The 11,555-nt window shown below is 49.1% G+C and overlaps 1 protein-coding gene across 1 annotated transcript in view; it reads left to right on the top strand.

The window, feature by feature from the left end:
- Nucleotides 1-2,406: 2,406 nt before the first annotated feature.
- Nucleotides 2,407-11,555, top strand: part of LOC311099156 (hepatocyte nuclear factor 6-like) — a gene marked incomplete at both ends in the record, with an annotated part of 31,323 nt that continues 22,174 nt past the window's right edge. The window contains one exon of the mRNA XM_084139831.1: nucleotides 2,407-3,472. Within this exon, the coding sequence (XP_083995957.1) occupies nucleotides 2,407-3,472 (1,066 nt within the window). The remainder of the gene's footprint in view (nucleotides 3,473-11,555) is intronic.

Below are 11,555 nucleotides of genomic sequence, written 5' to 3'. Positions count from 1 at the left end.
GAGTAACAAAGGCTTATCTTGGTGGACATGCAAGAAACATGTCAAGATTCGATATCCCCTCAGAACATCACTGAACCGCTACAGAAAACCGGGCCAGAAAACAACTACTCCAAAAGTGCAAACGAGCATGGTCATAGCTAATGGTCTATGGTTTAAAGCTGACTTACAACTTCCACAAAGGACACACACACAGAGTGGTGAATGTGTGTGACTTGGGTCAGACGGGCAGTAGCTAACATCCATCACTATAGCGCCTCAGAGCCAATACCCAGGGTGAAGAGACGCTGTGGATGCGGAACTAACCGATTCTCTGGCGCTCCAACAGTCATTTATTTCCGATAGCGGCGGGTGGGTCATCGATAGAGGGAGAGTCGGCTAAGCGAAAGGTTACACGCGGCATGCTTTTCAGAGGTTACAACAGTGTGACCAGTGAAACCTCTAGTAGGCTACCCATTTTATTCAATAGTGGTGAAGGGGATACCTAGTCAGTTGCACAACTGAATTCATTCAACCGAAATGTGTCTTCCGCATTTAACCCAACCCCTCTGAATCAGAGAAGTGCGTGGGGCTGCTTTGATCTAAGTCCACGTCACCATGCCTTGCGCAAAGGCAGAACCGCAGATTTTTCCACTTTGCCAGCTCCGGGATTCAAACCAGCGACCTTTCGGTTACTGACCCAACGCTTTCAACTTCTACCTGCCGGCTAAGTTGTGCTTTTAAGTACTTTGGAAATGGAAATGATATAATATTTACATAATAACTATGTTGTTTATTTCAGATTCAAGAAACAACGACTGCACTGAATTATCTAAGCGTTGTTATCACACAATTTCTTTGTTTATCATTAAAATACCATCTGTGAAATAAAGTTAATAAATACAAGCAATTGTAAAGCAATTGTTATATTATAGCAAATTATGATTCTTATTAGGCCTAGTAGTAGTAGTAGCCTATTTATATTATTATTAGGCCAAGTATTATTATTGTCATTATTATAATAATAATTATTATTATTATTATTATTATTAATAATATTATATACATTAGGTTATTGTCCAATCTGTCCTGAAAAAAAAGGTAATAAGATGGAATCTTATGGTCATATCTGAAGACAATATAAACATGGCTGTTGTGCGAGATCAGAACTATAAAATAGCATTCAGCGCAAGTGGCAAATTACATTTTATTTTATTTTATTTTGATTTAGAAGAAAGAACGTGGTTAATAAGTCTACAAGTTCACATGTCCATGCTGTCTTTTGGGCCAAACAAATTGCTCTACATACCAGCCGAGTGAACTTCAGCACGCTGGACCTCAGAACTTCAGAACGCTGGACCTCAGAACTTCAGAACGCTGGCTGGAGTTTAGAATGAAACGCTTCAGAAGAGGAGAGGATTTGCCCTTTTCCCTCACCATCATCATGCACGGCGTTAGGATTCTATCTGTGTGACCTCTCCACCCCCTAACAGGGTCAGGCCACATCATTAATCTCTGTCAATCAATACATTGATCAGGTTTATCACTAAGCGCATAAATGCCAAACCATTCACTCCGTGGGAAAACAACGTTTATCTGTAGAAGGGGCACTTGTGTGCAGAGTGAATAAAATCAAATTGTGCGCATACTGTGATGAAGTATCCTCGGAGAGATAGATTGGAGTTTGTTACTTTTAAAACATTTGACTTTTGCATTTAAATCTCTAACGCAGGCACGCGCGCGCGCACACACATACAAGTGCATGACTTGAAGCCAGACCCACTGGGCACAGACGTCAGTTCAACGTCTATTCCACGTTGGTTCAACGTATATTCATTGAAATTACATGGAAGCAACGTTTATTCAACCAGTGTGTGCCCAGTGCATACTCTTCACACATATACAGTGCATGCTCTACACACATATACAGTGCATGCTCTACACACATATACAGTGCATGCTCTACACACATATACAGTGTGTTCTGTCTGTGAATCCCACACGACTATAATGCGCGTAACCGCCCACGTTTTAAATACACAGGGGCGCGCCCACATACATCTTGACACGCGGCTCAGCCAATTTTCAGTGGAAGCGCTGTTGGACAAGGGATGAGATATAGCCAACGAGCGCCTATAACACAGGACAACAACACAGCCAAACGTGGACGAGGACTTTACGCGATATTTACCTACCTTGGATCAAGATAGATTATTTACAAAAAAAATGTTGGATTGACTGGAGAAAAAATCTAATCAATGGATTGGTTTTAAGATCGTTTGGTAATATTATCGCTCCAGGAGTCTGAGAGAGAGGGAGAGTGAGCGCGCCTCTGTCTGTGTGTGTGAGTGTGAGTGAAAGGACCGAGAAGGAGCGGGAGAGAGAGGGAGGGGAGGGAGGTGGGATCAAGAAAGATATATTCTTTCAGTGATGGAACTCACAATGGAAAACCTTGGAAACCTCCACGGCGTCTCGCACTCACAGGCTGAGGAACTGATGAGCTCCTCGCACGCCCGGCAGTCCTCCCTCCCTTCACACCGGAACCTGGTTTCTCACGCACACGGCCGATCGGCCATGGTGTCCAGTATGGCCTCGATCCTGGATGGTACCGGGGACTACCGGACAGACCCCTCTGCGCTCTCTGGCCACCTCCACCCGGCAATGAGCATGTGCGAGTCCGGGATGAGCCTGAGCAACACCTACACCACCCTGACCCCTCTCCAGCACCTACCTTCCATATCCACGGTCTCCGACAAGTTCCACCACCCACACCCACACTCACACCACCACGCAGCCGCCCACCAGCGACTCTCCGCGGGGAACGTCAGCGGGAGCTTTACGTTGATGAGGGATGACCACCGGGGGCTGGCGTCTATGGGAAACTTGTACGGCCACTACCCTAAAGATATGTCCGGCATGGTCCATGGGTCACTCTCCCCGCTGTCCAACGGCCTCGGCTCTTTGCACAACTCCCAGCAGACGCTCTCAGCCTACGGTCCAAGTGCTCACCTTTCAAACGATGCCAAGATGCTCTCCCCTGTGACAGGCTTCGAGTCCCACGCTGCAATGCTGTCCCGGAGCGAGGAGCACCTTGCCAGGAGTTTAGGCGGCCATGGGCATGGCATGATGTCCAACCTCAACGGGATGCACCATCCGCACAGCCACCTCCACTCCCAGGCCAATGGGGCAGCGATGCTGGCCGAGCGAGAGAGGCACGGGGCTGGGTCCGGCCAGGGAGGAGGGTCGGGAGGGCAGACGGAGGAGATCAACACGAAAGAGGTGGCTCAGCGGATAACAGCGGAGCTGAAGCGCTACTCCATTCCCCAGGCGATTTTCGCCCAGAGGATCCTATGTCGGTCCCAAGGAACCCTCTCGGATCTTCTGCGGAACCCCAAGCCGTGGAGTAAACTCAAGTCCGGCCGGGAGACGTTTAGGAGAATGTGGAAGTGGCTCCAGGAGCCAGAGTTTCAGCGGATGTCTGCCCTTCGGTTGGCGGGTAAGATGCTTCTGGTCTCACGGCCTTTCTCGTGTGGGCTGTGTATTGAACAGTCGATCGTAACTATTGACGTTTTGCGCATAAAAGCGTAGTATGTTCACTCTTTTGTCAAACCCTCTCAATTTAATGCTACGATAAATAACTCGCGGTATAGGCTACTATAATGAATCTGATATGCTATATATCACTTATTTTTGGCTAAAGATGTCCAGCGTTGTAGGAAAAATCACAGTAAAACGAACGTTATACACATCAGACAAACCACAACTTCCAAACGATTCAGCACGATAGTCAGTGCAAAACGCCTTAAACTTCACAGCAGACTTTGTGAGAGAATCTTTCTCTCTTTTTATATCACCGTTTTTAGAGAGATACAGTATCTGCGGTACAGTGAAAGTGATTGCATGATATCCCTGTCACCATTTGTTGGTGTGACACATTGCAAGAGAAACTGCATGCACACTGTTACACCTCAGCCCAACGTTAACATACCATTTAGCCTGATATAACCACTGAGAGGACCTGTACATTTCATAGTCATATAAGGTTAATATGAGACTCTGGGTGTATTATGGGGATGGGGAGATGTGTGCTCTGTAAAGCGCCAGGCCGGATGTGTGTATGTGTAATAATATATTGCATTTGTATAGCACTTTTTATTTACATTGTATGCAACCATTAAAATAAAAAACCTTTAATAATAGGGGAAAACATTAGGCGAGAATTAAAAGATAGCTAGAGCTATAAGATACGCATAATAATAAGGGAGGCGACAGAGACTAAAAACACAAAACTTGGTGTCTAAAACATGTCGCCCTGTCCATCGTGGGTCTCTCTAGTGAATCCCATATGTTCCAAACATGTCACTCACACAGTCACTCTCTCTCATGGGTCCCACTTGCCCCGCCAGCTTGAGCATGGAGGCTTAAACTAGTCGCAGGTTGGCATTTATTGTCATGAGTATTGTTCTGGAGGTAGCTCTGCAGAGTGGTCCCTAGCTGGCACATCCACAAAGTCAAACAAACTGATTTTAAACCTAACCCTAACCTTAACCCTAACCTTAACCACACTGCTAACCCTAATGTTTAACCCTAACATTCAATAAATTTTTGTTTTCATGAATTTTTACGATACAGCCAATTTTGACTTTGCAGCTGGCCCATCTAACGGATATCGCTCAGTTTTGCCTCCAGGGCAAGATTCATGACAATAAACGTCAACCTACAAACTAGAGGCGAGGGTGGAGAGCGCGTCAGAGGGGCGCGTGACCTCTGGCTGCACGATCAATACGCGAGCTCCCACTCTCCCCTTTTAAATGTGGCACATGGATCAATATTCGAATCCAGACCTGAAAGACAGCTAACCACATGGCCGCGCCGGCTTTTCATTTCGGCAGCTTTTGTAGTTTAAGGTCTAAAATTAGACTAGATAGGCCTATGGGTTGTCCTGTCTATCTACCACTGGCTTCCTTCTGTTTTGGTGACGCAGGATTTTAGTTGCCTGGTCGAATACCTGTTCAGTTTATGTCGATATCCCTTGGCCATAGAAAAACATCTACTACTCAAATAAAATATAAACTTTTATCGTGCAAAGGACATTTCTTGCCTTGGACCCATTTTCACCACAGTAGGCCCTAAGTAACCAAATAAAGGCCACAAACACCTTCGTCATGCTTTAATTAGATTTTTTCTCTCTGCATTTGATTTGTTTGATTAATTTTATCACGTTTATGTTTTACATTTAAATCGTTGTCCAATCAATAATTTCAAAACAAGAGACATTCGAAATGATTGCAATAGAAAAAATACAATAAACGCCAATGAACAAGTTATAGTGAGAGTTGTTTTTCCAATTGGTTATGAAATTTCTGAGAAAATGTATAGTTTTAGTGTAAAACAGGAGGGAATGGTTTGAGACAATTTCAGACAAAACCTTCATGTTAGGTCCACACCAACGAATAACCTATGGGCCTAAAAAAGATTTCTTACATTTGGTAAAAACGTTCTCACCCTCTATAATAGCTGAATATTCTTTATACATATAATTTCCGTTCATATGCTTTAATATTTTAATTTACCCATAAAACATTTACTCATAAACAAACTGTAGAAACAACTAGGCTAAATCACACAAAGCGTATATGTGATCCCATTACATGCATGGCTTTTCTCCGTTCTAATCTGTCAAACGAAAGATCATTCTGAACACCGTATAATCGTGCAACTCTGAACACCGTGTAGTGGTGTGCTTTCCCTTGTGATTAGTGCCCAGAGGGGTGGATTTTAGTACCCCTCCCCACAAGTTTCAATTAAATCACATACATCTGAATGGCTGATGAGTTATTGACTCATTATAAGTGTGTGTGTGTGTGTGTTTGTGTGTCAGCAAGCACGTGTTGAGTTGAAATGCTGATCTCACCAAATTACAACCAAGTTTCCTGTGTGTATGTGTTCAAGAGTAGCCTGATCCCAATCCTTCTATCTCGTTGTCATACCATACATATTTGGCAAGGCATTGAACCAACACAAAAAGGAGTTGTTTAAATCACAAACAGACTGGATCAGCAGGCTAGTTCAGGGGTCCATAAGGATGCAGACTGTTGGAGCTGCTAGCAGTTTGTTGGAGATGGTGTTCTTGTAGTACATCATTTTCACAGGTGTTACAGTCAATACCACTGATTCCTCTGCACTGTCACACAGTCTACAGGGGGTTACAGTCAATACCACGGATTCCTCTGCACTGTCACGGTCTACAGGGTGTTGTGATCACAAGCTGCAGGTCAGACAGTGCAAGAGTTGTTTGAAGTTGTATAGCTACAGGCTGGATACTGGTGCAACCTTTTCCTTGTAGGAAGCGTATCTAATAAATACAGTGAAAAAGCAAGATAGATAGCAAGATAGAACCATATAGCTGTGGTAGTGTGGATTGTCATTAATAGTGTAGCTCTGTCCTTTCCCTATTTGCCTGGCTTTGCACATAGGAGATCAATAAAGCTGCTTCCCATTCCCAACCCCCACTCTCGCTCTTCTCTCTCTCTCTCTCTCTCTCTCTCTCTCTCTCTCTCTCTCTCTCTCTCTCTCTCTCTCTCTCTCTCTCTCTCTCTCTCTCTCTCTCTCTCTCTCTCTCTCTCTCTCTCTCTCTCTCTCTCTCTCTCTCTCTCTCTCTCTCTCTCTCTCTCTCTCTCTCTCTCTCTCTCTTCTCTCTCTCTCTCTCTCTCTCTCTCTCTCTCTCTCTCTCTCTCTCTCTCTCTCTCTCTCTCTCTCTCTCTCTCTCTCTCTCACTCTCTGTCTGTCTTTCTCTCTCTCTCTCTCTCTCTCTCTTTCTCTCTCTGTCTCTCTCTCATTTTGTCTCTACCATCTTCTCTGCAGTACATCACAAAAACATAACCTATCATCCATTATGATTGCCACTACCACCGACTAGCTGCTTCAGTGGATTGGAAACCCACACACTCCAGGAAAAATAGTTGAGGGATAAAGCTGGAGGATAGAAGGAAATCCATCTGATATAATGTGACAAAATGGGCAAATAATTGCGAGGAGGAAAGCTGCAAATCTATCTTGCAATATTCTGTCTGTGCCAGTGTTATCAAAATAAGAGTATTTGCATGAAAAGTGGAGCACTGATGTTGAAGGCCCAGTGCAGTCAAAAACATGATTTTCCTGTGTTTTATATATATTTACACACTATGAGGTTGGAATAATATTGTGAAATTGTGAAAATGATGATAATGCCATTTTAGTGTAAGAGCTGTTTGAAAAGACTACCTGAAATTTCAGTCAGTTTAGCTGGGATGGAATTTTGCAATGCCTGGTGACATCGGCAGTGGCTAGTAAGCCGGTGACGACGAACGCCGAAGCCTGCCCGAACAAGGAGGGGAGGCAGCCTCGGCAGAAGTAGTGACAGTATCCCCCCCCCTTGACGTGCAGCTCCAGCAGCGCGCTGACCCCGGCCTTGGGGACGGCCAGGAGGACGCGGAGCAGGGCGAGCCGGATGGCGACGGTGGAAATCCCGCAACAGGGAGGGATCGAGGATATCCCTCACCGGGACCCAGCACCGTTCCTCCGGACCGTACCCCTCCCACTCCACTAGGGACTGAAGGCCCCCCACACGACGCCTCGAAACCAGGATGGAACGGACAGAGTACGCCGGGGCCCACTCAATGTCCAGAGTAGGTGGAGGAACCTCCCGCACCTCAGACTCCTGGAGCGGACCAACCACCACTGGCCTGAGGAGAGACACATGAAACGAGGGGTTAATACAGTAATCAGGGGGAAGTAATAACCTATAAGTGACCTCGTTGATTCTCCTCAGGACTTTGAACGGCCCCACAAACCGCGGGCTCAGCTTCCGGCAGGGCAGGCGGAGGGGCAGATTCCGGGTCGAGAGCCAGACCCGATCCCCCGGTACGAAGACCGGGGCCTCACTGCGGTGGCGGTCAGCGTTGGCCTTCTGACGACGCACGGCGCGCTGGAGGTGAACATAGGCAGCCTCCCACGTCTCCTCCGCGCGCCGAAACCAGTCATCCACCGCAGGAGCCTCGGACTGCCTCTGGTGCCACAGTGCCAGAACCGGTTGGTAACCTAAAACACATTGGAATGGCGTTAGGTTAGTAGTAGAGAGTTCTGGGCATATTCTGCCCATGGTAAGAACACAGACCACTCCACCAGCCGGTCCTGGCAGTAGGACTGCAGGAACCTACCCATATCCTGATTTACCCATTCCACCTGCCCATTTGACTCGGGGTGGAACCCAGAGGTCAGGCTGACCGAGACCCCAGACGTTCCATGAACGCCTTCCAGACCTTGGACGTCAACTGGGGACACTATATCCTCTGGTACCCCGACGTGAGTAAACAGGGCCTCCGCAGTTTGCAGGGCCGTGGGGAGACCGGGCAGAGGAAGGAGGCGGCAGGACTTGGAAAAGTGGTCCACAACGACCAGGATGGTGGTGTTACCTTGGGAGAGGGGAAGGTCAGTCAAGAAATCAACACTTAGGTGAGACCATGGTCGTGGTGGAACTGGTAAAGTTTGTAACTTACCCACTGGGAGATGCCTAGGTGCCTTACTCTGGGCGCACACCGAGCAGGAGGAGACGTACACCCTCACGTCCTTAGCCAAGGTAGGCCACCACTACTTTCCGGTCAGGCACTGCACTGTACGACCGATACCTGGGTGACCAGCGGAGGGTGACGTGTGTGCCCAGTAGATCAGACGATCACTGAAAAGAGCAGGCACGTACCGCAGCCCAGCTGGACACTGAGGTGGCGATGGATCTGTGCGTAATGCCTGCTCTATATCCACGTTCATCGCCCATACTACCAGCGCCACAATGCAGTAGGCCGGGATTATGGGGTTGTTGTCTCTGGGCCTCTCCTCTGTGTCATACAGCCGGGACAGTGCGTCTGCCTTCACGTTCTTCGTACCCAGAATGTATGACAGTGTAAAATCAAACCGGGTGAAAAATAGGGCCCACCTGGCCTGGCGAGGATTCAGCCTCCTCGCTGCCTGGATGTACTCCAGGTTACGGTGGTCCGTCCAGCCCCTTCGAGCCAATGCCTCCACACGGTCAAAGCTCGGACAACAGCCAACAGCTCCAGATCACAAACGTTGTAGGTCTGCTTCGCCGGGCTGAGCTTCTTAGAGAAGAAGGCACAGGGGCGGAGCTTGGGTGGTGTGCCCAAGCGTTGAGATAGGACAGCACCTATCCTTACCTCGGATGCATCCACCTCCACTACGAACGGTAGTGATGGATTTTGGGTGGGCTAGTACCAGGGCTGAGGTGAACAGACCCCATAGTCTACTGAAGGCCAGGTCAGCCTCAGCAGACCAGCGGAGCCGGGACGGGCCACCCTTCAACAGAGATATAATGGGAGCTGCGACCTTGCCAAAGCCCCAGATAAACCTTCGATAGTAGTTGGCGAAGCCAAGGAAGCGCTGCACCTCCTTAACCGTGGTTGGAGTCGGCCAATTATGCACGGCTGATATGCGATCTCCCTCCATCTCCACTCCTGAGGTTGTAATGCGGTATCCGAGGAAGGAGACGGACTGCTGGAAAAACACACACTTCTCTGCCTTGGCATAAAGGTCATTTTCCAACAGTTGGGCCAGCACTTTGTGAACCAGGGACACATGCTCGGCGCGCGTGACGGAATACACCAGGATATCATCGATGTAGACCACCATACCGTGACCAAGCATGTCCCGAAACACCTCGTTCACAAAGGACTGGACGACGGATGGAGCATTCATCAAACCGTAGGGCATCACCAGGTATTCATAATGCCCCATGGTTGTGCTGAATGCTGTCTTCCACTCATCCCCCTCCCGAACACTCACCAAGTTGTATGCCCTCCTGAGATCTAATTTGGTGAAGAAGTGCGCCCCATGCATTGACTCAATCACTGAAGGAATGAGGGGGAGAGGACAACTAAATCTTATCATCTCCTTGTTCAGTGATCAATAATCAATGCACGGGCGCATACCGCCGTCTTTCTTCTTCACAAAGAAGAAACTTGAGGAGGCGGGTGAAGTGGAGGGACGTATATATACCCCTGGCCCAGGGACTCGGTGATGTGTGTTTCCCTAGCCACCATTTCAGCCTACGACAGGGGGTACACATGACTCCTGGGAGGTACAGCGTCTACCCGAAGGTTTATCGCGCAATCCTCCACCCGATGAGGTGGTAATTTTGTCGACTGCGTCTTAGAAAATGTGTGTGCCAGATTGAGGTATTTGGGGGGAATGCCCACGGTGGAGGTACCGTCTGGACTTTCCACTGTGGTTGCACCAACGGAAACACCTAGACACCTACCCTGACACTCTCGCGACCACCCCGTGAGAACCCTCTGCGGCCATGAGAAGGTGGGGTTGTGGAGTGCTAGCCAAGGGGAATACCACAGGGAAAGCAGGAGACTCAATAATAGAAAAAGTAACCTGCTCACAATGAGTCTCCTGGGTGATCATGGTGACTGGTACAGTAACTTCCTTAACAAACCCGGACCCTAATGGTCGACTATCAAGTGCTCTGATGGGGAGTGGAATGGATAGGGGAACCAATGAAATGCCTTGACGGCGTGAGAATGCCCTGCCCATAAAGCTCCCAGCTGCGCCTGAATCGACTAGCGCCTTACACTGGGGAACTACCATGTGATCGGGAAAGTAGATAGGTAGGGTACAGTGAGCAGCAGAGGGCTCTGAACGAGTGTGGGTGTTCGATACCTGGGGTAATGCGAGAGTGCCCTGCCTGCCGCCTCCAGACCCAAAAGAGCGTTGACGACTACGTGTGGTGTACTGTCCCTTCGTGCCACCAGAGTGGCACTGTCGCTGTCGTCCTCCGGTCTCTCGGACGGCGGCTCCACCCAGCTCCATCAGCTCTGGATCCGAGTCAAACGGGCAGACTCCAACCAGGACGTCCTCTGGCTGCCAGCAGGTTGTCCAAATGGATGGCCATGACCACCAGTTGTGTGAAAGATAACATCCCGGCAGGCTAGCTTCCGTCGGACGTCCTCCCGCAGATGGCACCGGAAATGGTCGAACAGGGCCCGCTCGTTCCACCCGGACCCCGCTGCAAGCGTCCGAAACTCCAACGCGAAGTCCTGCACGGTCCTCGTCCCCTGCCTTAGGTGGACCAGCCGCTCACCCGCCTCTCGACCCTTGGGCGGGTGATCGAAGACCGCCCGAAAGAGGCGAGCGAACTCCCCGTAGTTCTCCAACGCGGCTCCTCCTTCATTCCAAACCGTGTTGGCCCACTCCAGGGCTTTCCCCGAGAGGCAGGAAACGAGGACGGACACCTTCTCCCGCTCCGATGGGGCCGGCCTGATGCTGGAAATGTAGAGCTCCAGTTGGAGGAGGAATCCTTGGCAGAGCGCCGCCGTCCCGTCGAATGCCAGTGGTGGGGATATCTGGATCCCTCCGGGTGCTGGGGTGTAGGTGGCTGGATCCAGTTGGCCAGCTGGTCTCGACAGATCGGGTCCTCTCCTCTCCAGGAGTTGGATGACCTGAAGAACCCGATCCATCGCTTCCCCCAAGCTGGCCAGCATCGTGGAATGCTCCTGGACCCGTGGCACGACTCCATGCATGCG

Source organism: Coregonus lavaretus (genome assembly GCF_964263955.1).
Source record: "Coregonus lavaretus genome assembly, chromosome: 23".
Classification (NCBI taxonomy): Eukaryota; Metazoa; Chordata; class Actinopteri; order Salmoniformes; family Salmonidae; genus Coregonus; species Coregonus lavaretus.
Note: the sequence above shows the minus strand (reverse complement) of the source record. Positions and strands in the feature narration are given on the sequence as shown.